Raw genomic sequence first — 25,963 nt, forward strand, 5'->3', positions numbered from 1 at the left:
CTCTCCTCCTTTCCCCTGCTGTGGGTTTGAGGTATAATGGGGGTGGGGGGTCAGTCTGGATGATGCCTCGAGTCCCTGCCAAGCCTTGGGGTCCAGGACCCAGGGAGGGTTAGAATTTCATGGCAGATTCTGTTGCTGAACTGGTCAGACAAGTTTCTTTGTAGGGCAATGACCTCAGCTGGCCGCTCAAGTGTCCTCCTCAACATCCCAAAAGAACCGGCCAGGTTGCAAGTGGGGGGGCCCTCCAGGCTGAGGGGGGGGGCCTTTTCTCTAGTCCCCTCACCTAGGAGGAGCCAGAGAAGGTGTGTGAGCCGAGCTGGAAGACACAGAGACCGGCTTGCTCTGTGCAGAGCTGCGACTAACCGAGAAGCAAGATCCGTTGAGGTCTTAATACTGTGATCCCCTCCATCATATTCTAGAACCATGTCTGCTGTCCCTCATTCCAAGGAAACTGAGCCCTGGGGAAGCGGCTGGAGTCCCTTCCTGCTCAGAGACGGATTTGTATTAATCCCTTCTCTTCCTGCTGTTTTCCCAAACAAACTCACACAGACTCAAGACACACCTGGGCAGAAATCAAAAGTGGTGGGTCTGTATATTTTAAATTTCAAACCCAGGTTTTTCTCATCATGGTCAAGGGTCAACATTTTGAAATTTGAATATCTATATTGAGGGACAGAATAGCCTGGTTGCTACGTATAAAGCAAAACTAAGGAAATACTGCCAATTCCTGCAGGAATTCTCACTTAAAACCAGCCAGACAATCAAACACCATCCATAACTAGGAATATTTTTCATCTTTCTAGTTGTGTGCGTGGGGGATATAAATAAATCTAACCAAGTCCTCAAATAAACTTGAATTTTGATAATCTTCCAAAATTCATTCCCCCAATGGACCTATGCCCAGGGCCCTGTTTGTGACCCCACTGGCAGCTTTTTCAAACATTTAATTAATTAACTAATGAATGAAATACCTGCCCTGGTCGCAGGGCAGATTTCAGCATTAAAACACAAGATTAAAAACGGTTCAAGAAAGCAGCTGTAAAATAAGGTGGGGCCCAAAAACATGCACCTCAAGTGCCAAAAGGCAGGGCAAAGAGGTGTGTCTCCGGCATCCTCCAGAAGCTGTGCAATGAAGGGGCCAGGTGTACCTCTGTGGGGAGGGAGTCCTGCAGCTCAGGGGCCGCCACAGAGAAGGCCCTCCCCTGCGTCCCGCTACCCCCCAAGTGGGGAGGAACTTTGCCCCCTTTCCTCCCTCCCTCCTCCCTTCTCTGCTCCCACCCGCCCCCTCCGCCAGCCTCGTTACCCTGTGCGGGCAAAGTTGACCCAGTAGCGCATCATCCTGCGGCTGAGCTCCTTCTCCTCGGGGGTGTAGTTGAGGCTGTCGTTGAGCGGCAGCCCGAAGACGAACTCGATCTCGTAGCCGTGCGGGACGCCCATCCAGAGCGGCCACATGAGGTTGGAGGCGCGGTGGTCAAAGAAGTAGGCGTAGACCTTGTTGCCGTGCTCGGCGTAGCGCCGGGCAAAGTGCATGGCGGGGCAGATGACGTTGTGGTCGCCCACGATGTCGTCCATGGCCTCCCGGTTCTTCTCGCGGTTGTCCTCGTCCTCCCAGTCGGTGTACTGCAGCACCACGGCCTCGGCGGCGATGTCGTTGGCGTGCGGCACCCCGATGCGCACGCCGTCCAGGAAGTCCTCTCTGCTGATGAGGCTCTCGTTGTCCTTGCTGAAGCCGGGCGCCCCGTAGATGAGGAAGTAGGTGCCCTCATCCTTCACCACCCCCAGCAGGACCTGCGTCTCCTTGAAGTTGCCCGTGCTGAGCATGGCCTCGGGGGTGTCCGGGAAGAAGTCCCCGTCGATGACGGGCACGAAGGAGAAGCGGAAGATGCTCTTGTAGGGCAGCACCGACCACTCCTCGTCCACCAGCTCTTGCGGGTGCTTCGTGCGCAGGCAGCTCACCAGCTCAGAGTCGTTGGTGAAGTGGCAGCCCACCCTCTTGCCCAGCAGCGTGGCACGGCGGCGGCTCTCCGCCGGGGTGATGGTGGCCCACGGAGCGTTGGCCGTCCCGCTTTGCAGGATGGCCCGTTGGAAGAGGGGCCGGCTCTGGGCCGAGAGGAGGTGCATGCTGACCGAGGCACCGCCGGCACTCTCCCCAAAGATGGTGACAGCCTTGGGGTTGCCCCCGAAGAACTGGATGTTGCTCTGGACCCACTGCAGAGCCAGGCGCTGGTCCAGCAAGCCCATGTTGCCCGGGGCCTCCTGGCTGCCCAGCAGGGCCAGGAAGCCGAAGGAGCCCACCCGGTAAGTGATGGAGACCAGGACCACGTTCTGAGTGTAGGTGAGGAAGCGCCCGTCGTAGACGTCCAGCGAGGACGAGCCGCTGTAGAAGCCGCCTCCGTAGATCCAGACCAGGACGGTGGCGTTTTTGGGGCGGGGAGAGGGCACCCAGACGTTGAGGTAGAGGCAGTCCTCGCTCATGTTGTGGTTGGGGTTCCACATCTCCGTCCCGTGGAAGCCAGGGTAAGTGTTGTCCACCGCCTGGTAGCAGGCGTGCCGGTAGGACGAGGCGTCCAGCTCATGGCTCCAGGGCTTGACCGGCTCCGGGCGCAGGAAGCGGCGTGGGCCCACGGGGGGCTCTGCAAAGGGGATGCCCAGGAAGGCCGAGACCTGGCCATCCAGCACCCTCACACGCATGCCACGCACCCGCCCGGTCTGGGTGGCCACCAGCAGCTCATCCGCCTGGGCCAAGCCGACGAGGAAGGCCAGGAGCAGGGGGAAGAGGGGCTGCAGCCGCGAGGCGGGCATCGTGCCAGCCTGCCTGGGGGGCACCTGTGGGAGAAAGGGGAGAGGGTTAGAAGAGGCCTCTGCCTAGCCGCCTGCAGTTGCCACAGAGTCAGGGCCCGGCCTGCCCAGCCCGTCTTCTGCTGTCTGATAAAGGGAGCGCAGGCTGATATCAGCGCAGGCCAGGCCACGGGGGGAGGAAGCGGGGAGAATAGCAGGCTCCTTCTCTGCCTCCGATTCAGGGGCTGAAGGAGAAGGGCAAGGCCCCGGGTTCAAGTGGAGGAGCGGGCCCAGAGCCTCCAGCTCAGGCAGGGAGCCTGACACTCAGCTGTGCGGATAGCTCAGTTGGTTAGAGCATGGCGTTGATAATGCCAAGACTGCAGGTTCAATCCTCACAGGGGACAGCTGCATGTTTCCTACCTCGCAGAATTGTGGTAAAGAACAAATGTGCGAAGGAAGGGATCAAATACAACACCTTCCACAGATAAATGGAACGAAAGGAAATTTTGGCAGTAAGCTGCCTTGAGTCCCTGTCAGGGAAAGAGACAGGATGTAACAACAACAACAACATGAGAATGATCAATAACATAGCAGAGAATAAATCCTATTTAACTCAGTGGGACTTATTTCTGAGTAAAAATGTCTAGGATTGCATTGGAAGGCTGCCCAATCTGGACCCAGTTACCTGGGAGTAAGCTCCACTGAATACAGTGGGACTTACTTCTGAGTAGACAGTGTAAGGCTCCATTTACAATAAAGGAATGAACACTCCACATGTTTCCTAAGAAATGGCTGGCTGTGGAAGCCTTGCAATTAAAGAATTTAAAGCAGATTGGTGACCTTCTCCTTCAAAGCCATAGGAAGGGTTTCGCATGCCGGCGTCACTATTTCCTTCATTTGATGCAGGGATTTTATTGTCAGTTCAAACAGGACTCAAACTGGACTTTTGGACCAACACAAGCAAGAAAAACAAAAACAAGCAGGAAAAGTGGGACATTCTGGGATCAAATCAGAAACCAGGACACTTGGAGGTTATGCCAACGTGGGAGTCAAAAGACTCGCTTTTGCCCTAAAAGAAGCCAGAAACCCCCACTCTCAGGTGCCTCAGTGCCCCCATCTGAGAGGCCCCCTTCCCCTCCTTCAGCCCCCCCCCCGTCTCCTGGGAGGGTGGGTGTTTGACTCAAGGTCTTTCTAGGGGGTGGAGGAAGGAATCCAGACCCTGAGTGCCACCCGGGGTGGGTGAGGGCGCCACAGAGGAGGGGGTGACACACGCCTGGGTGTGTGGCCTCTGACACCCAAGACTTGTGCTTTTGTGGTCCCACCCTCCTCTTGTGGACGTAATAGGTTTCTGGCCTGGGGAGTCCCCCCCCCTTTCTCGCTAGCCTTTCAGAGTCCTCTGTTGACAAGCCTTTGTGTATTTAGACATTCAGAAAGCTTTCTTTGCTTAAGTGCCTCTCCAAAGGCTGCTGAGAAAGGTTCGCAGTCGTGGGAGGAGAGGAGAGGCCTGCTACGGATCAGTGGCTAGCTAAGAAACAGGAAGCAGAAAATAGGAATAAATAGGGCATTTCTCCACAGAGCGTGGAGTCCCCCAGGATTTGATATCGGGATGAATCATAGAATTGCAGAATTGTAGGGTTGGAAGAGACCCCCAGCGGTCATCTAGTCCAGTCCCCTGTAAGGCAGGAATCTTACCTAACCTCAACAGATGGCCAAACAACTCTCTGCTTAAATTCCTCCGTTGGGTGTTTGCTCATAAGCCACACAGAGAGCGAAGCCGCCAAGTTTACTGGTGATACCAAATTGCTTAAGGACCTCTCAAATCATGGAGGGCAAGACGGCAAATGCAATTCAATGCACCCGCATTTTTCGCTCCATAAGACGCACCTGACCATAAGACGCACCTTGTTTTTAGAGGAGGAAAACAAGAAAAACATATTCTGAATGAAACAGTGGATGTATGATTTTTGTGGTTCATGCTGTGCCCACAGACATGTGATTTGATGGTGACTTTGGGGTGACCCAATGCAAAAAGGATCCTGAGGATCCAAGTGGATCTGTGCTTTGTAACCACGCTTTTGTGCCATTGCGGCCCCACGAAACAGTGGATGCGTGTTTCTTTGGGTGCAGGTTGTAGCCATGGACATGCTATGTGATCTGATGGTGAGTTTGGGGTGACCCGATGCAAAAATCCTGAGGATCCATGGGCTTTTACCTCCCCCCTTATCTCTCTCCTGATCCCACCGATCAGCTGTTTCCTTTCAACACTCCCTTCCCTCTTGTTTGCCTTAGTGTCTTTTCCATAGCTGGAGGAGTTTTTTGCTCGTCCTTTTCTTCTAATTTCTCTCCTTATTGCTTTGGTCTTCATGTTTCCCCCCTTTGCAAGTTTGCTGTCTTTCCCTCCCCCCTCCCAGGCAGCCTCCTTTATCTCTAGCCTCCCTTATCTCTCTCCCCGATCCGGCAAACGATCAGCAGCTTTGTTTCAACACCCACTTCCCTCTTTCAAAAAAAGAGAGCATGATCTGCTTTTTGCCCCTGAGCAATTCAACTCATTCGCTCCATAAGACGCACAGACATTTCCCCTTACTTTTTAGGAAGAAAAAGGTGCGTCCTATGGAGCAAAAAATACGGCAAGCAAGCATGAGTTGATGCAGATCACGGCAAAAATATATTCCATATATATGCTCCTGGGGTCAGGAATGAGAGGGGATTGCTCGTAGGCAGCTGCATCGTACAGAGTCAGACCATGGATCCATCAGGCAGTGAGATCCATCCTGGCCTACCTGGAGAGCAAATGCTTTAACAAATTAGAGATGAGCTTGCAGTATCCTCAAATCTGTTTTTTTTTAAAAATAATTTTTATTAACCGACCAATCAAATCAAATCAAATCAAATCACATCACATAAATTCCGAATTACAAAGCCGAATTTTTAAATTTTGTTGAGGGGACCCATATTTCAAGATCCGAAGGGGGATTCTGATCATCTTCTTGCTACTGTGTTCATGTCCAAATCAGTCCAAACAAAGTTCATAATTCTATCCAGTCTTATCCTCTTTCCATCATTAATCACAGAACTGTTGCTCTTAAGTCCCTCTGAGGAGTTTCACCCACAATATAAAAACAGCTATATTTCTCTATTTCTCCTCCCAGACTTAAGTCCTCCGACAGAACTTCCCAATAAGGCGACGGTATTTTTAACTGCGTCATTCCAAAGCCCTTATACATTCCACGCTCTTCTTAAAGCATGCTTTGGTTAGAAAGTTTATCTCCACACAGTCGTAAATCCACAGCTTAAGTCCTTCAAACGGCATTTCTGACTCGTGAGGGGGGGGGGTTTCTTGTTTAATCACATAGAGGAAAGAAAGGAAAGTTTTTCCCCCCTTCCCCATCCAGTCCTTTTGCCATACTGAGTCTTGGCAAATCTTCTCATGATTGATTCTTGTTCCTCCGACTCGTCTTGTTTATCAGAGATCTCTTCTGTTAGCAGTCTTTACTCCCCCTCCTTCCTTGAAATATGTGCATTTGCTTCATCCTAATCGTTTCTTTTGAAGTTCTTGCAGCTAGTGGCGCGGATCAGAGGCAGCGTCCAGGAGCGCCGAGATCCCACAGGAGGGCATTCTGCCTGGTGCCCCCATCCCCACAAATTCGGGGGTGGTATAGGGCACAGCAGGCAAGGGCAGCCCCCCCACAACCTTGGGGGGGTAGGGAGGCTATTTACTCCCATCACAGCCTCCAAATTACCTCGTGTGGGTCAGAGAGATTTTATTGTCAGCCATCTTCTGATGCGCCCCTAGTGGCCCCTCCAGTATCCTCAAATCTGGGAGAGTTGTGTACAGCTATTAATCAAATGAAAAACAACAAAGCCAGCGGACCTGATGGGGTTCCTGCCAAAGTCTTCAAAGTGGGCAGAATTGAACTTACACAACAACTTCACAAGCTCATCGAAAAAATCTGGGAGGAGATCCCAGCAGATTTAGGGATGCCAAAATTATCAAAATCTTTAGAAAAGGTGATAGAACGGATTGTGGAAACTATCGAGGCATCTCTTTATTCTCTACGGATGGCAAAATTCTTGCAAGGATCTTAGCAAACTGTCTCCAAACTATATCTGAGGACACCTTTCCTGAATCCCAAAATGGCTTTCAACCTTCTAGGGGGACAGTGGATATGATTTTCACTGCTCAACAGCTTCAAGAAAAATGCAGAGAGCAAAACCAGCCCCTGTATATGGCGTTTATTGACCTGACTAAGGCCTTCGACACTGTCAATCATACTGCCCTGTGAACTGTCCTTTTAAAAATTGGCTGCCCAGATAAATTTGTGAATATCATTCGGCTCCTCCATGATAATATGACAGGAACAATCCATAACATATGGCTCTCAAAGTGAAAATTTACAGTGCGATTGGGTATTAAACAGGGATGTGTTATCACCTCAGCTCTATTCATTATTTTCATTGTTTCTACACTTTGTTGAAGAGAAACTCCACAATAGGGTAGAAATCATATATCGAACAGATGGAAAGCTGGCTGAAAGCAAAGAGTAAGGTTACCGTAACTTCCGTCACAGAGCTTCACTATGCGCTGACAACGTAGTGTGCGCACGCTCAGAGGATAACCTCCAAACCATCCTAAATATTTTCGCAGCTTACAAAAAGTTTGGCCTATAATTCAACATCCCAAAAACCAAAGTGCTGCACCAACAAGAACAAAACCACCCCTCTGCAGCGCCACAAATCCAACTCAGTGGTGCAGCGTTGGAAAATGTCAACCACTTCTGCGTGGGCAGTTATTGTTCCACAAGGGCCGACATTGATGCCGAAATCCAGCATCGCCTGAGCTCTGCGAGTGCGGCTTTCTTCTGATTGAGGACTGAGACGTTCACAGGGAGACCAAAATGCTTGTTTACAAAGCTATTGTACTACCAACCTTACTGTATGCACGTGAAACATGGACCACTTATAAATGCCATCTCCAACTCCTTGAAAGATTCCATCAACGGGGTCTCCTGAAAATTTTACACATCACTTGGGAAGACAGGCAAACTACCGTATTTTTCGCCCTATAGGATGCACTTCTCCCCCTCCAAAAATGAAGGGGAAATGTGGGTGCGTCCTATGGGGCGAATGCAGGCTTTCGCTGAAGCCTGGAGAGCGAGAGGGGTCGGTGCGCACCAACCCCTCTCACTCTCCAGGCTTCAGGAAGCTATCCGCAAGTCTTGCAAGCCCGGAGGGATGTCCCGCGGGCTCGCAAGGCTTGTGGGCAGTAGCCTGCAGCCCCACAAGCTCGGGGGATAGGGGGGTGGCGGAGTGCCGCCACCCCGCTATTCCCCAACCTGATCTGGAGGCTGGCGGGGGGGGGAGAAGCTTGCTTCTCCCCCCCGCCAGCCCCACAAGCTCGCGGGATAGCGGGGTGGCGGAGCGCTGCCATCCCGCTATTCCCCGACCTGATCTGGAGGCTGGCGGGGGGGGGGGGAGAAGCAAGCTTGCTTCTCCCCCCGCCAGCCCCACAAACTCGGGGGACAGCGGGGCAAGCTGTCCCTGAAGGCAGAAGAGGGAGACGGAGCGCTCCGTCTCCCTCTTCTAGCTTGGGGATGACTGCGCAAACCTGGGGGAGAAATAAAAATTTCCCCCTTGATTTCCCCCCCCCCCAAAACTAGGTGCGTCCTATGGGCCGGTGCATCCTATAGGGCGAAAAATACGGTAATACCAGTGTACTGGAAGAAGGAAAGATCACCAGTGCTGAAGCAATGATTCTTCAACACCAACTTTGTTGGACTGGTGGTGTTGTGCAGATGCCTGATGATCGTCTTCCAAAGCAACTCCTCTATTCCAAACTTAAAAATGGAAAGCGTAATGCTGGTGATCAACAAAAGAAGTTTTAAAAATCTCTTAAGGCAAATCTTTAAAAATGTAGTATAAACACCGACAACTGGGAAACACTGTGAGAGCTCCAGTTGGAGAACAGCCTTGACCAAAGGGGTCCTGGGCTTGGAAGGCGCTCGAACTCAGGACACAAGAGGAAGGCACACTTGGCAAATCCGGAGGGGAACCCCAAGGCATCCTCTGGCCAGGGACCCCCTAAAACTCCTCATGGGCACATGAGGGAATTACCGTACTTTTCCGTGTATAAGATTAGGGTGGTTTTTTTTGCTTTAAAATAAGGTTCAAAATCTGGGGGCGTCTTATACACGGATAGTGCATATGCCCATTTTCTAAATTTGGGGTCCCCAAAAGTAGGGGGCGTCTTATACACGGAAAAATCTAGTGCATGACTGTGGCTGTTTGGGAGGCCTCCGGAGATGAGGGCCTGGCCTTCTTTTCCCCAAACTGCCACACACACACACCCCTCACCATCAAGAGCATAGAAATGTCAGGAAGAGGACAAGAAAGAACCTTTTGAATCCTCATGCAAGAAAGAAAATCCTCCCGAGGGAGCCAGGGATGGTGGCCTCCCTTGCCTGAGGGGAGAGAGGGGGGGAGGGGCAGCTCTTCCGGCACTTTCTGAGGGGGAGAAAAAGGCGGGAAAAGGCCTCAGGCGGGGGGAGGGGGGAGGGGGGGGAGGAGGGAGGCCTGCTCTGTCTCCTCCTTGGCCTCTGCTGCGTCTCCTCAGATCCCGGCCTCTTCTGAGGAGAAAAGGGGTCCCCATTCTGAGGAAAGAGTCTCATTTCGGAGGAGGAAAAGCATCTCCTCAGGAACAACCCCTTCCTTTTATTCATTTATACCAGGGGTCTGCAACCTTTAAGACAAAAGGAGCCACTTGGACCCGTTTCCGAAGGGAAAAAAAACCCTGGGAGCCGCAAAACCATTGCGACATTTAAAGCATGCGCGCCGCTGCCCTCCGATCTGACAGCGGGCGGGAAGGCGACGTCAGGACGGTGTGTGACTAACGCACGCACCGCCCCCATGCGACGTCACAGCCAGTACAGCGCCCGCCACAGTGGGGAGTGTCAGGGCACACAATGCGCCTCCTCCCCTCGCTAGTATCCGCCCCGGAGCCGCGGCAAAGGTGTAAAAGAGCCACATGCGGCTCCGGAGCCGCGGGTTGCAGACCCCTGATTTCTACCTACACGCCGCTTGATTGCAAAAAATAACAGGAACCCTCGAAGGAGAAAGCAGTAAAACTGAGAGAGATTCTCAAGTGCACTTCGGAACATACAAAAGTGGAAATGCTGAAAGAGATTAAGGTTTCCTCAGCTTCCAGTCCTGGCGCTCCTTAGGTTCCTCTTCCCCAGACGCCTCAGGCCCCTCAGATGGACGCTGGGGAATCTGGGTTACCTGGAAGGAATCTCTGAGCAACCCCTCGGTGTATTAGGATTAGGATTTTGATTATTATTCTATATTTATTGTAAAGCCTGCTTTCCCCTCTGGTGGTCAACAAAAGAGGATTAAAGATTCTCTCAAGGCAAATGTAAAAAAATGCAGTATAAACACCGACAACTGTGAGGGCTCCAGTTGGAGAGCAGCCTTGACCAAAGGTGTTGTGGGCGCTGAAGACACTCGAACTCGGGACGCAAGGGAGAAATGAGTGATCGCCAAAGAAGAAGACGAAAGACAGCCCAGGAATGTGAGGGGATTTCCCACAGGCATTGCACAGAGTCAGAGCATGGATCCCTGCGGCAGTGGGTCTCTCCCAGGCCTAACCGCGGAGCCAAGCCCCTCTCCCCTCAACGGAGAGGTTGACTTTGTGTGTGGAGAAAAAGGCGAATTCCATGCTAGGGATCATTAGGAAATGAGCTGGAAACAAAACTGCTGATATCGCAATGTTAATGCAAATCTGTGGGAGGACTCGAACCCACAGCTTCAAGTTACAAGAAAGGAGACTCAACTTCAGGAAGAGCTTCCTGGCAGCAAGAGAAATGGGCTCCCTCAGGAGGAGGCAGACTCTCCTTCTTTGGAGGTCTTCAAGCAGAGCTTGCCTTGCAGGGGGTTGGGCTGGATGACCCTCAGGGTCCCCTTCCAACTCCCTGGAAGTCCCTCTTCTCCCCTGTGGACCTTAGAGGTGGGGTCACCGTTCCGTGTGGGGCCAGGGAAGGAGCGTAACGGAGACCCCAAGTGTGCATTATGTGGGGTGGGGTTCGGGTGTCCGGTTTCTATTCTGGGATGTCCTCCCAGCAGCTGCTCAGCTATTAAAAGAAGCCAGGTCAAAAATAAACCAGCTGGCTGTGTGTGATATGGGGAGACAGGGGGGGGGGAGTGTGTACTTGGGGGTTGGAATCGTTTGCTCTGACCCATTAGGTATCCTGATGCGCTGGCAGGTGGGGCGAGGGCACATGTGTGCCCCCTTTCGCGGAGGGCAGAATCGGCCCTTCCGTGGCTGCTGGGGAGGCAACACTGGTCTGGTTCCTAGAGGGTTTTTTTGGGGGGGGCATTGCACATAAAAGGGACACTTGTTTCCCCTTCTCCCAGCAGGGGCACCGGGGGGGGGACACAGAGCAAAATACCCCTGTATTCCTACCAGGATGAAGCCAGGTTTGCAATGACAGCCTTTTTTTTTTGCATTTGGGTGTTGATCTGCTGCAGCAGAATGTCTCCGTCGTGGCTTTTGACTGGGGGGGACGACAGGAGATGGGGGGGGGGTCAGTCTCCCTGACAGTGCCATCTGCATCCCTCGTCATGCGCCTGTCAGGAAACCCTCCAGCCGGAACTAATGTGTCCCTTGCCCAAGGATTAGCAAGTGGAAACTGAAACCCCGCCATCCGAGTGCCAGGGCTCATGCTGCCAGTCACCCCCCCCCCGTCGCTCCTGCAGTTTAGCAGGGAAGGAGACACTTCCTCCCCCCCTCCTGTGACTCCCACCCCAAAGTTGAAATAGGAGCTGGAATCAGGGGCAGTTGGAGGCCCCTCGCCCGGTCTGTGCCCCAGAGAGAGCTCCCCGCCTGCTTTTCGGAGAAAGGTGCCTCCTGTCTCGGCTGCCAGTCAGACACTGAATAATTGAACGGCAGCATTGAAAGGGACCCCAAGGGTCATCTAGCCCAACCCGCTGCTTCCATCTTTCTCTTCCTCCCCATTTCCCTGCCTCTTTTGAGTAGGGGGTGCTGCTCCTTGCCCCCTGCCCGTAAGACTTTCTTGAGGACTGCAGCCTTGACCTCTGCCATCCTCAAGCCTTCCAGCTGCTATGGATTATGACACCCCCCCAAAAAAAAAGTGTCCCCAGGCTGGCACAGCCGGCAGCCAGGGATAGTGGGAGTTGCAGCCCCCCAGCAGCATCGGGAGGGGGCCACCTGTTGACGAGGCACCCCAAAGGAATTTGGCAGAAGTTGCTCCTGCCCCCCTCACCTGCCTTGTCTCTCCTGGCTCTGCTGCTTCTGTTTGTCTTCCCCGAACCTCATTGTCACACCTCACTGTCCTGCTCTCCTTTGTTGCTTCTCTCATCACGTTGCCTCCTTCTAATCCCGCCCTCCAGAAGTGCATGCAGCCCCTCCCTGTCTTGTGCCATCTGCAGACTTGATAAGTAAATAAACAGCAGAGGTGGGGGAGGGGGGCAACCAAGATTGCCACCCAGGTCTTGGGCCCCTTGCCAAAGAGAGAAGAAGGGCCTTCTCACTGAGTGGCAGCAGCACATGCCTTGCGGGCTGAAGGTCTCTGGTGCAATCCCTGGAGCTGGCTGGGCCCACTGCCTCCCAGGAACCCGCACTTGGAGGCTGCATGGCAAGGATGTGGGGCATGCAGAAATGGGTTCTGTAATCCTGGGCTGGGGAACCTGCGTCTTGTGGGCTCCATGCACCCTTCAGCCCAATGCCACGTGTAGCCCGCAGGGATGGGGTGGCAGAGACAGACAGGCGGGTGGTCCTTAGAGCAGGCACTGGGCAACTCTGCAAGATCCACCAGCTGCCACTTGCAGGGGTCTCAGCTGGCTTCCCCTGAGCCTTTGCTAAGAATATAATAAAATGCTCCCGGGGACTAGAGGAGCTGCTTCTGAAACGTGTCATTCTCACCTCCCAATAGTCATGGCTTAAAAATGTCAGGTTTTAGGGCATGGGTAGGCAAACTAAGGCACGGGGGCTGGATCTGGCCCAATCGCCTTCTCAATCTGGCCTGGGAATCAGCGTGTTTTTACATGAGTAGAATGTGTCCTTTTATTTAAAATGCATCTCTGGATTATTTATGGGGCATAGGAATTCATTAATTTTCCCACCCCCCCCAAATATAGTCCGGGCCCCCACAAGGTCTGAGGGACAGTGGACTGGCCCCTTGCTGAAAAATTTGCTGACCCCGGTTTTAGGGTCACTGCTCCCTCTCGATACCCCCACAACTCCCTTCGTGTACCTTATCCAGCTCTGCCCACCAAAAGGAAGCGAGCCAAAGAGGTGATATTTGTGGTTTGCTCTTGGAAGCCTCTGCTAGAGGCTTTTCCTTGGCTGGGCTCAAGAAGAGCATTTTCCTGCATGCAGAGGCTCTCTGAGTCTTTGCAAAGGAGCCCCTCTCGACTTCCCTGGCTAGCAAAAGCTGAGCACGTGGTTCGGAATTTGGAGCCTGGCTTCTCGCCTGCAACTCTGCTTCTGGCCTACACATTACTGCAGATGATACGAAAGCAGGAGGGACTGCAAACTCTGGGGAGGACAGGATGAGACCAGGAGCAGGAGGGGAAGACAAGGTGCTCAGGGCACCTTCAGAAATAAGGGCCAGAAGCTGGTCTTGGCACAGCTCCGGGCACATGGCCCTCGATGATGCGCTCCCTGCACTGTGAGACGTGGTCGCATGTTGGGGGCCTCCAGTGGAAAGAGAGTCAACTGTTGACCATCAGCAATTCTATGAGTCAGTGATAATGATTTCATGTATTTGTATCCAGCTTTTCTTACAAGGTGGGGTTCAAGGCGGCTCCCATAATTACTGTTTGAGGTTTGTTTTTTAAGGGATGCTTTTTCTTTTATACAGCCTCCTTTGGTGACTGCTTTCATGGCGTCCCAGAGGAGGAGGGTTGTTATGTTGTCTACGTCATTGTCTTCAAAGTAGTCTTGGAGGGTTTTTGAGAGACTCTTGATAACTGGTTTGTGGTCAGTATGGGGCTAAAGGGCCACAATGGGGGGGCGTGTGTGTTGGTTTCCTCTCCTAGTTTGAAAGAAACTGGGTCTGTGATCCCGATACAGTCAAACCTCAGTTGTCGAATGTAATCCATTCTGAAAGACCGTTCGACTTCCGAAACATTCGACAACCAAGGATCAAAGGGTGATTGGCAAAGTCAATAGAGGGAAAAGGGGGGGGGGGGACTCCCAGAAGCCATTTGGCTTTCAAAAACCGGAGCAGTTACTTTTGGGTTTTCAGTGTTCGTGAGCTGAAGCGTTCCAAAGCAGAGGTGTTCAGGAGCTGAGGTTTGACTGTATTGCCAATGTTTTTTTTCTTTTCCAAATGGGGGATCAAGGTTGTGAAAACAAGGTACCGTATTTTTTGCTCCATAAGACACACTTTTTTTCTTCCTAAAAAGTAAGGGGAAACGTCTGTGCGTTTTATGGAGCGAATGCCTGGTCCCTGGAGCCGAATTGCCCAGGGGTGAAAAGCAGCTCATGCTTTTTTTTGAAAGAAAAAAGCTTTATTGAAAAAAAGCTGCTAATTGGCAAGCGATTGGGGAGGGAGATAAGTGATGCCAGCAATAAAGGAGGCTGCCTGGGAGGGGGAGGTAAAGACAGCGAACTTGCAAGGAGAGGAGACAGGAAGACTAAAGCAATAGGAATTAAAAATAGGAATTAAAATACATCAAAGCACATTTAGAACCAGCAATTAACAGTGCAGTGCACCTTAGTTTCCAAAGAAAATGAAGGAGGGAGCCAGTCTGGTCTTTCTTGGGAGGGAATGCCGCAATCTGGGAGCAGACAGAAAAGGCTCTTCCTGTCTCCTTCCACCACTGGCCGTGACTCTGATGTTGGTGGGACCAACAGAAGGTGTTCCCTGAGGGTCTTAGCACGCAGGGCAGGTTCATAAAGGGAGACAGGCTCTTCCAAGCCACCTGGCCCCAAGGAGTGTGTTGCTTTCATTTGATTCTCACAACAGGAAAGCACAAACATTACACGGGAATTGCCGGGCAAACGCCTCCTTGTCCCTAGTGGCTGTTCTCTGATGGGTTCCATTTTGGCCACACGCCACCTCTGAGCCACATTAAGGACACCCGGTGTTCAGGATGAGGCCTTCTTGGGCGCTGTCTCAAACGTCGGCAGCTCCTCCCTCGTGGGACCTCACCAAAGCCCCAGCATCAAAAGGCAATAGGGGGGAAATGATCCGACTTTGGAGCATGGATGTGTGTTTGTGAAACGTGGGAAGGGAGCTGTGATGTGGATGCTCAAGGCTTGCCTTCCCTTCATTCCTTTAGTTTCATAAGTGTTTGCTGGCATTCTTGACGAGGCTGGAATTTTTAGAATTGGGTGCGTGAAAGAGGCCCTTTCATGTGTGGGTTGGACGGAATCTGGGAGATGGAGGACAGATCAAAGGAAGGGCCTTCTCTCTGAAGCATGTCGTGAAAATTATGGAATTCCAGAAGATCAGAGGACTGCAGGGTTGGACGGGACCCCGAGGGTCATCTAGCCCAACCCCCGCAATGCAGGAATCCCAGCTAAACAATTTCCGATCAACGGCCATCGGACCTTTGCTTAAGAACTTCTGATGAAGGAAAAAATCCAGCACCTTCCCAAGGCGTCTGTTCCGCCATCAAATTGCTCTTGCTGTCGGAAAGTTCTTCCTAATAGAGTGTTGTCTGCCAATTTAAGAGCGGATGGGGGAAATTCATGGAGGGAAGGGCTATTAGCCATCATGGCTATGTACTGCCTCCTGTATTGGGGGCACCATGCCCCAAATGTCACTTGCTTATGGGGCCCCAGCCAAAGATGGCTCCTGCGTTGTCTTGGGACATCTCCTTCAGCCACTGTGAGGACAGAACGCTGGACTCGATGGGTCCCTTTTGGTCTGATCCAACAGGCACTTCTTATGTTCCTGTGGAAGCTCCAGGTCTAGATTCCCACTGTTTGTCTAGATTCCTACCTCCTTTGGCCTGATCCAGCTCTGCTTATGGTCTTTCTTACAACCAAGGCAGTGTTTCAGTTACTTTGAGATTGACAGAAAGCCACCCACCCACTTGTCTTCCAGAGAATACCCTAACTAGGTGGATCCTCTTATATTAGCTCGCTCCAGTCAATGAACTCCTACAGAGTTTAGCTTTGGAAACTTAACCTGCCTACAGTCCAGAAGAGCATGGAGTGGGGGCTGGCTCCTGTTCCTTGAGGGCAAAGTGCTCTGCACATGCCCAGAGGCAGCCTGGCATTGCTATACATATTCTAGACATTGAGATTCTGGACCGCATCCCTGGAGTGTCTCCATCTCCGCCCTGGCTAAGAGTGGAAGAGGAAGGGCTTTCTGTAAACACAACGGGGAAATCCTCTCTCTCCGGGGGGGTGGGGGCAAACAGGAAAGAGACTCTGCCTGTCCCTGCGGAAGTTGTGCTGCTGCAAGAGGGGTCAAGCTCAAGGATGGGAGGTGTTTACTTCCTACGCAAGGCACAGGATCACATGCCCTCCAAGTTTCCTGACTTTCCAGGAACAGTCCCAGAATGACAGAAGTCATCCCGGTTACGGATTTGGTCCTGGAATGTCCCTTTCCCTTTCCCCCTCCCCTCCTCATCTCAGAGGACAATTGGAAGTGGTGTGTAGATGCAAAAACAGAGTCCTGTTTGAACTGAAAATAAAATTCCTGCACCAGATTAAAAAAATAGTGAAGCTGGCATATGAAGCCTTTCCTATAATTTTGAAGGAAAATGTTGCCAACCTGCCTTAAATTCTTTAATTGTGATGCTTCGGCAGACAGTCCCTTCTTATATTCTTTTAGAAGAGATGAATTGTATGGTTTTCTTTCCGACATGAAAAGAGAATTGTTTGATCAGGTAAAAGAAGACGTTCATAAGGCATCTTCTCAAATTTGTAAAAATAATAACTTACTTGCAGAGGCTGTGAGACAATTAAAGGAGGCGAATGGTTTCCGGCGACAACACAAACCACCAAGGTGGAAATGGCGAGACGAGGTTCAAGGAAAATACAAGGAAAAGTAAGAGTAGTACAAGACAAAAATGGTATTACATGTGAAAAGATTTGGGCGGCTTTGACCGTGATAGACAAGAAGCAGGAAGGGAGGACAAAATGCACAAGAGGTTACTATTTCTGGTAGCAAAGTATAATTTTTTTAAAAGGCCTTGGAAAAGACGTATAAAGATTTGAAGAGTATGTGGGAAATGATTAATGTTTTAAAAAAATCAAAGTGATGATATTGAGATGTACGGGACTCAGTGGACTCAATGGACTCATTGACTTTGTTCCTGTATTTGAGAATCCCAGGCCAAGACCAGCCAGTTCCTACCTAAGGAAGAACCCACGCCAAAGAAGATGAAGATGTACTACTGAATAAACTATTGAACCATGCAGGGCAATTTAGTTAATCTGAAGCCAAAGAAAGAAGGACTTTGAGTTTTAAAAAGGGGCAAATGTTCAAAGAATATCTATTCAGCTTGTGTTTAGACATTGACATTAGCATAACTTTTAAAAATAACTTGTAATAAAATGAAGGTGGTTTTAAAATTGGATTCTTAAGAATATAAGGTTCCACGGATGTGTATAGATAAGCTTAATGTAATGTAACCAAGAAGTGGAGGGGAGGGAAGTCTGCTAAAAAGAATATGGTTTTTAAAACTTGCATATGATCTTTTTTCTTTGTGTTTTGTATTGTTTTTATTTTTGTTATTTTTGGAAAACTAATCAAATGTTACTAGAAAAAAAGGAAAAAAGCAACCAGCCACTTCTTAGGAAACACAGGCATTGTTTATTCCGTTATTGTAAATTGAGCCTGATGCTGCAATCCTCAGCATTTTTACTTAGAAGTAAGTCCCACTGAGTTCATTAGGATTTACTGTCTGGTTTGTTTATTACTGGGAGAAAAGTGATGACAAACCTAGACAGCATCTTAAAAAGCAGAGACATCATCTTGCCGACAAAGGTCCGTAAAGTTCAAGCTATGGTTTTCCCAGTAGTGATGTATGGAAGTGAGAGCTGGACCATCAAGAAGGCTGATCACCAAAGAATTGATGCTTTTTAATTCTGGTGCTGGAGGAGACTCTTGAGAGTCCCATGGACTGCAAGAAGATCAAACCTCTCGATTCTGAAGGAAATCAGCCCTGAGTGCTCACTGGAAGGACAGATCCTGAAGCTGAGGCTCCAAGACTTTCATAGAATCATAGAGTTGGAAGAGACCACAAGGGCCATTGAGTCCAAACCCCCTGCCAAGCAGGAAACACCATCAGAGCACTCCTGACATATGGTTGTCAAGCCTCTGCTTAAAGACCTCCAAAGTAGGAGACTCCACCACACTCCTTGGCAGCAAATTCCACTGTCAAACAGCTCTTACTGTCAGGAAGTTCTTCCTAATGTTTAGGTAGAATCTTCTTTCTTGTAGTTTGGATCCATTGCTCCGTGTCCGCTTCTCCGGAGCAGCAGAAAACAACCTTTCTCCCTCCTCTATGTGACATCCTTTTATATCTTTGAACATGGCTATCATATCACCCCTTAACCTCCTCTTCTCCAGGCTAAACATGCCCAGCTCCCTTAGCCGTTCCTCATAAGGCATCGTTTCCAGGCCTTTGACCATTTTGGTTGCCCTCCTCTGGACACGTTCCAGTTTGTCAGTGTCCTTCTTGAACTGTGGTGCCCAGAACTGGACACAGTACTCCAGGTGAGGTCTGACCAGAGCAGAATACAGTGGCACTATTAGTTCCCTTGATCTAGATGCTATACTCCTATTGATGCAGCCCAGAATTGCATTGGCTTTTTTAGCTGCCGCGTCACACTGTTGGCTCATGTCAAGTTTGTGGTCAACCAAGACTCCTAGATCCTTTTCACATGTACTGCTCTCAGGCCAAGTGTCACCCATCTTGTATTTGTGCCTCTCATTTTTTTTGCCCAAGTGCAATACTTTACATTTCTCCCTGTTAAAATTCATCTTGTTTGTTTTGGCCCAGTTCTCTAATCTGTCAAGGTCGTTTTGAAGTGTGATCCTGTCCTCTGGGGTGTTAGCCACCCCTCCTAGTTTGGTGTCATCTGCAAATTTGATCAGGATGCCCTTGAGTCCATCATCCAAGTCGTTGATAAAGATGTTGAATAAGACCGGGCCCAAGACAGAACCCTGTGGCACCCCACTCGTCACTCTTCTCCAGGATGAAGAGGAACCATTGATGAGCACCCTTTGGGTTCGGGCAGTCAGCCAGTTACAAATCCACTGAGTGGTAGCATAGTCAAGACCGCATTTTACCAGCTTCTTTACAAGAATATCATGGGGCACCTTGTCAAATGCCTTGCTGAAATCAAGGTAGGCTACATCCACTGCGTTCCCTTCATCTACCAGGCTTGTAATTCTGTCAAAAAACGAGATCAGGTTAGTCTGACATGACTTATTTTTCAGAAATCCATGCTGACTATTGGTGATCACAGCATTCCTTTCTAGGTGCTCACAGACTCTTTGCTTAATGATCTGCTCCAGAATCTTCCCTGCTATTGATGTCAGACTGACTGGGCGGTAATTATTTGGGTCCTCTCTTTCCCCCTTTTTGAAAATAGGAACAACATTTGCCCTCCTCCAGTCTGCCGGGACTTCGCCTGTTCTCCAGGAATTCTCAAAGATGACTGCCAGTGGTTCTGAGATCACATCTGCCAGTTCTTTTAATACTCTTGGATGCAGTTCATCTGGCCCTGGAGACTTGAATACATCTAAACTAGCCAAATATTCTTGAACTATCTCCTTAGTTATTCTGGGCTGTGTTTCCTTTGCTGAATCATTTGCTCCAAATTCTTCAGGTCGGGCATTGTTTTCTTTATCGGAGAAGACTGAGGCAAAGAAGGCATTGAGGAGTTCAGCCCTTTCTGTGTCCCCTGTTTGCATTTCACCATCTTCTCCTCTGAGTGACCCCACTGTTTCTTTGTTCTTCCCTTTGCTACGAACATACCCATAAAAGCCTTTTTTTGTTGCTTTTAACCTCTCTAGCAAGCCTGAGTTCATTCTGTCCTTTAGCTTTTCTGACTTTGTGTCTACACGTGCTGGCTATTTGTTTGAATTCCTCTTTGATGGTTTCCATTTTTTGTACACATCCTTTTTTAATCTTAACTCAGTTAAAAGTTCTTTAGATAGCCACCCTGGCTTCTTTAGGCACCTTCCATGTTTCCGTCTCATTGGTATTGCCTGACGTTGTGCTTTTACTATCTCCCTCTTAACAAACTCCCAGCCATCATGAACTCCCTTTCCTTTTAGTATTACTGTCCATGGGATCTCATCCAGCACTTCCCTAAGTTTTATGAAGTCGGCTTTCTTAAAGTCAAGAAATTGAGTCCTAGTATGCTTGGCTGCTCCTTTCCGCTGTATAGTAAACTTCAGAAGAGCATGATCACTCGCGCCTAATGATCCTTCCACTTCTACCCCACTAACCAGGTCATCAACATTGGTTAGGACCAGATCTAAAATGGCTGTTCCTCTTGTTGCTTCTCCCACTTTCTGGACAATGAAGTTGTCTGCAAGGCCAGTGAGGAATCTGTTTGACCTTATGCTCTTGGCTGAGTTTGACATCCAACAAATATCCGGGTAATTGAAGTCCCCCATTACTACTATCTCCCTTCCTTTTGCATGCTTGGCCATCTGTTCCAGGAAGGCATCATCTATGTCCTCCGTTTGGCTTGGGGATCTATAGTAAACTCCCACAATGAGGTCACTGTTACAGATAGGTAGCCGTGTTGGTCTGCCATAGTATCTGAAGAAGTGTGCATGCACACGAAAGCTCATACCAAGAACTAACTTAGTTGGTCTTTAAGGTGCTACTGGAAGGAATTTTTTTATTTTAATGAGATCTCTGTTATTCTTCTCTCCCTTAATTTTGACCCAAATGCTCTCACTTTGGCTTTGAGATTCTAAATCTTGGATCTCTTCACAGGTATACACATCCCTGACATATAACGCCACTCCTCCTCCTTTCTTGTCTGGTCTGTTTCTCTGAAATAGGTTGTATCCCCCCATTATTACATTCCAATCATGGGACTTATCCCACCAGGTTTCAGTGATGCCTATTACGTCATATTTAGTTTGCTGTACCAAGAGCTCAAGCTCATCTTGTTTATTTCCCATGCTTTGCGCATTAGTGTACAGACATTGAAGTCCATTAATCATTCCCCCGTGTCTCTTATTTAAGGATTTTTTCCTCCCACCACTAGGTCTGCGTGCTGTTTGCTCCATTTGGTCTATGACATTTGGATGATCATCTTCATCAATTGATAGACTCCTACCTTCAGGAGCACTGTCTCCCTCCCCCACATTAGTCAGTTTAAAGCCCTCCTGATGAGGTTTCTGAGATTTTTGGCAAAAACATTTCTCCCAACCGTTGTGAAGCGCAGCCCATCGCTTTGGCCACCTCATGAGAAGAGAAGACTCCCTGGAAAAGACCTTGATGTTGGAAAAGATGGAGGGCACAAGGAGAAGGGGACGACAGAGGACGAGATGGTGGGACAGTGTTCTCGAAGCTACCAGCATGAGGGAGGCAGTGGAAGACAGGAGTGCCTGGCGTGCTCCGGTCCAGGGGGTCACGAAGAGGCGGACACGACTAAACAACATTTATTACTATTACTAAAAAAATGTCCAGTAGCATCTTAGAGACCAACTAAGTTTGTTCTGGTATGAGCTTTCATGTGCATGCACACTTCTTCAGAAACACTGAAACAGAAGTCACCAAGTGAGAGGGTGGGGTGGGGTTTTCCTCAGAAGGGTAGTAGGAGATGGGTGATTGACTCAATGGGTATGGTAAACCTGTTGAGGACTGTTAACGACTGCAATTAGTCCTACAGGAAAAAGCAAGGGATGGTATGTTTTTGTTGTTTAGTTGCGTCCACCTCTTCGTGACCCCCTGGTCCAGAGCGTCCTCTGCCGTCCCCTTCTCCTTGTGCCCTCAATCTTCTGAGTCTTTTCCAGGGAGTCTTCCCTTCTCATGAGGTGGCCAAAGTCTTGGAGCCTCAGCTTCAGGATCTGTCCTTCCAGTGAGCACTCAGGGCTGATTTCCTTAACAATGGATACGTTTGATCTTCAAGGGATGGTATGCATATGACCAAAAATAGCTTTAGCATATGTAAAGAGACAAGAATTCAATATCTCTATTCAGACCAGGTCTCTCCATGGTTTTCAGTTTAGTAATATGTTGCAATTCAGCAACTTCTTTTTCAAGTCTATTTTACTACTTCAGTGGTACCTCGGGTTACATACGCTTCAGGTCAGGTTACATAAGCTTCAGGTTACAGACTCCGCTAACCCAGAAATAGTTCTTCAGGTTAAGAACTTTGCTTCAGGATAAGAACAGAAATTGTGCTCCTGTGGCGCAGCAGCAGCAGGAGGCCCCATTAGCTAAAGTGGTGCTGCAGGTTAAGAACAGTTTCAGGTTACGTAAGGACCTCCGGAACGAATTAAGTACTTAACCTGAGGTACCGCTGTACTACCAATATTATTTCACCTTTTCCCCTGACAGGAACTCAAGGCAGCTTACCGCCAACATTTTATTTCTTTCCATTTATCTGTGGAAAGTGTTGCACACAATCCCTTCCCCTCACACATTTTTTCCCTACAACGATCCTGCTAGGTGGGTGAGGTGGAGAGGTTGCACTTGGCTCAAGGTGACCGAAGTCTGTGTGCGCATGACATCCATGTGTGCAATGAGATCAAACGCAGGAGAAGCTTCCGGATGTGGAATAGGATGTCCGTATTTTCATCGGGGGGGGGGGATGTTGGAGGGGGTGGGATCAGGCCACCGCTGGGGGGTGGTGGGAGGGGGTGGGAGACTGAGTCTGCATGTCTGGCTGGGGGTGGCAAGTCTGGTGAGTGTTTAGATGCTCCTGGGTGGGGGAGCACATGCCTCCCCACCACTGTGGCTCCTTCCAAGCATTTGGGAGAGGGGCAGATTTAGCCTGGCTGCTTCTGGGACACCCAGCGCCCCCCCCCCAGCCTCGCCAGGCTTTTAATAGCTCTCCCCTCCCCCTCCTTCCTCCCTTTGATTCCTGCAGCTGCTCTGTTTGCAAACAAGGGGGAGGTGGCCATAGAGACAGCCTTGATGTGACCTGGGGGGGGGGGATGCGCCCGGCCGGACCCCCTCACCCCCTGTAGCAGCCAAGTGCAGCTGTGCGCATTAAGGGCCGCATCTGGCTCCGGATGAGCGCCCGGCAGGATTGCGACCCACCCGCTGCTCCTCACAGCGCCCCCCCCCCGCGCGTGGATGCGCAGGCGCACAGGCAGAGGACTCCCTCTCTTTGCACCAACGGAGGTTCCCAGGCCCCCACCTCCGCCGGATCTCCCGACAGCCTCACCCCACCTGGGAGAAGCCAGGATTCCGCCCCCCCCCAGCTAATGATTTTCCATCAGAAGGTGCCCCTCCCCTGCATATCCAGCTCCACATCTTTGGAGGGGTGCGCACTCTTCACACTCTCAGAGGTGTTTCCTCCAAGCCTCCCCCCCCCCACGAACGAAACATTCTGGCCTTGCTCAGCCCCCCCCGCCTCCCCGGCTGGGAAAACCCCCAGGCAGGACGTCCTCGATAGCCCCCCCCCAACCCAAACACAGGCCAGGTGCTGAGGAAGGGGAGCCGGCAAGGGGCGGTGGAGAAAGAGGGGCAGAGAACTGTGGGGCGGCGCTGGATGGGCAGACAAGGAACAGGGAAGTGGTGGCGGGGCAGGGGCAGGAGATGAGACGGGAGAGATGGGGCTGGAGCCGGAGGGAGCTGCGCCTTCGAGGACGGCGTGGGGGGGGGACGACTTTGGAAAACAGCGGCCCGGGAGGGAGAGTCAGAACCTCGCCGCCCCCCCCCCAGCCTGTCACGGGCGCCCCGACCTCCACCGGGGGGGAGGGGGTGCGGTAATTTCCCAGGCCTGCCCCCCCTCCATCCATTTTCCAGCCCCAGCCTTTTTTGCGGAAGAGAGAGATGCCCAGATTTGGGGAAAGACGATTTGTGGGGGTGGAGAAGGGATGCTGGGGCGTCTGCGTCAGAGGCGCCCAGGCCGAGGAGGGAGCCCCTGACCCCCCTCCCTCCGGCGGGGGGAGCAGCTGCCCCTTACCTGGGCCGAAGAGGAGGAGGAGGAGGAGGACGAGGGCGCCGCTGTTTCTGGCTCCGCTGCCTCTGCCGACTCCGGGCTGGCGGGGGCGAGAGGAGCAGCAGCAGCAGAGGCGCCCCCCCAGCCCCGCCCGGCTGGCCCAGCCTCCCCACCCCGCCGGGCGGCGGCCAGAGGCGGCAAATCTCGCGAGCCTCACCCCCCCCCCCCCGCCAGCCCAGGGCTCCCCGTGGAGCAGGAGGGGGCAGCGGCTAAGCCGGGCGCTCCCACCCGGGGGAAGGGGCAGAAGCCCAGGGGCCCCTTGGAGACGCCCCCTCCAGCCAAGCAGGCGGGCCAGGGCGGGGCTTGGGGCCCCTCCCCGCCTGGCACGTGGCGGGCAAGTTGCGGGTCCCCCCCGTCGGGGATCGGAGTGCCGGACCCTCAGGCGCCGCTTCCGACGGGAGACCCCCGGCCGTCCAGCGCCCGAGAGGTGCGCAGCGCCAGCCTTCTGGAGCTTCGCCCGAGGCCCCCAGGCCCCCCCAAATCCTCCTCTTCTTTGGGTCTCAGAATTGGGACCACCCGTTTAGCCTCGGGTTCCTTGGAGGGGGCGGATTGCAAAGGATGCCTCGCGGTGGTTTGGTTTTGTTTTACAAAGACGGCACGTGAGAACCCCCGGGACCCCGACGGCGAACCCCGAGAACCCGGGACTCGTCGGCCCCTTTGGGAAGCGAATTCCAGGAGGGCTCGGCAGCCGCCCGCCAAGTGCGCCACAAGCCCCGAGGGTCCGGTCCGGAGGGGAGGGGGCGGACGGTTCCTCGCAGGGATGGGGCCCGATTTTTATCCCCGACAGTCGGGGCCCTCCAAATTCCGCCCAGCCCCGCACCCCAATTCTCCTCCTAACGACCTCATACACCCCCTCGGCCCCCTCCCTCGCGCCAGCTCCAGGGGAGGAGGAAGAGCGCGCCCCTGAGCGCGTGCAAAGCGCCTTTCGGCCACCAGCCTGGAGCCCCCCCCCCATCTACTCAGGCGAGAACCCAGGAGTTCCGGCTCTCTCTCTCTCTCTCCAGCACCTCCGCCGGGTGGACAGCGCTGCGCTGACGTCACTCCCCCTCCCCCCCCCCGCAAGCCGGGCCTGGCCCGGGCCTGGCCGGGATTCCCTTCGCGGCGACGCCCGGAGAGGAGCGCTGCTGGCCGCGGGGGGGGGGGGGGCCGCCAAGGGCCGGGGGGCGGCAGAGATGGACCCCCCCCGGGGGTATTTTTGGCCGGCGATGCCTGGAATCCGGCAGGAGGGAGGGGAGGGAGAAAGATCCGGTTATGGGGAGGCGCGGGGCTTGCAGGCACGTGCACGCGCGCAAACAACCACCACGTCTCTCCCCCCCCCCGCGCCCCCATCCAGCCAGTTCACACGTCCCAGGGGACTGAATCTGCAAACAGGACCCCTGGCGGCCAGCAGGCGGCAGCAGCGCGTCGGTTCCCCCCGGGGCGCCGGCAGCGTCCACACGAGCAGCAGTGGCGTAGCGTGGGTTGTCAGCACCCGGGGTAAGGCAAGTCATTTGTGCCCCCTCACCCGTGGATTTGCGCCCCCTAACCCTAACCCCCAGATGTTGCGCCCGGTGCGGCCGGCTCCCCCCTGCACCCCCCACGCTACGCCACTGACGAGCAGACCCTCTTTTGGGGCGGAGCAGAGAAGGAGGTGACGCTAAGGCCGAGTTCACACGATGCCTCTGAAGCAAGGAATTATGGGCCCTGGGGTTTCCCCTCACAGGGTTACAATCGCCAGCAACTCTTCAAATCATTGAATTGAAGGGAGACCCAGTGGGGTCATCTAGTCCAACCAGCTGCGAACTGTTGGCAAACTACCGTGCCCAGAATTCTTTGGTGTGCGCGCGCTTTGCATGTGCTTTAAAACTATCGCATGTACACATCCAAGGCTGCCTCCTCCTCCCCCCCCCCATTATTCTAGAATCGCAGAATTGTAGAGTTGGAAGGGACTCCAAGGGTCATCCAGTCCAACCCCCTGCAATGCGCCTGAAGACTTTGCCTCCGCGTGGCGCTGTGACTCCAGCCGCATTCACAGCTGAGGCGTGTAAGAAGCAGAGTTCTGCAGCTCCATTTCAGGGTGAA

At 52.1% G+C, this 25,963-nt stretch overlaps 1 protein-coding gene across 5 annotated transcripts in view; it reads right to left on the reverse strand.

Moving 5' to 3' along the window:
• The window catches only part of ACHE (acetylcholinesterase (Yt blood group)), a 29,834-nt gene extending 5,913 nt beyond the window's left edge, over window positions 1–23,921 (reverse strand). Inside the window, exons 1-3 of one of the 5 annotated variants that reach the window (XM_082197675.1) lie at window positions 9,172–9,192; window positions 3,199–3,308; window positions 1,304–2,826 (exon numbers count right to left, since the gene is read on the reverse strand). In XM_082197675.1, coding sequence (XP_082053801.1) covers window positions 1,304–2,802 — 1,499 coding nt within the window. In that variant the 5' untranslated portion in view covers window positions 2,803–2,826; window positions 3,199–3,308; window positions 9,172–9,192. Of the gene's footprint in view, window positions 1–1,303; window positions 2,827–3,198; window positions 3,309–9,171; window positions 9,215–12,053; window positions 12,188–23,866 lie in introns of those variants that run through there. The other 4 variants (XM_082197674.1, XM_082197671.1, XM_082197673.1 and 1 more) reach the window with 4 other exon arrangements.
• Between the last annotated feature and the right edge of the window lie 2,042 nt (window positions 23,922–25,963).

The sequence above is a fragment of the Podarcis vaucheri genome (genome assembly GCF_965113315.1).
Source record: "Podarcis vaucheri genome assembly, chromosome: 13".
Classification (NCBI taxonomy): Eukaryota; Metazoa; Chordata; class Lepidosauria; order Squamata; family Lacertidae; genus Podarcis; species Podarcis vaucheri.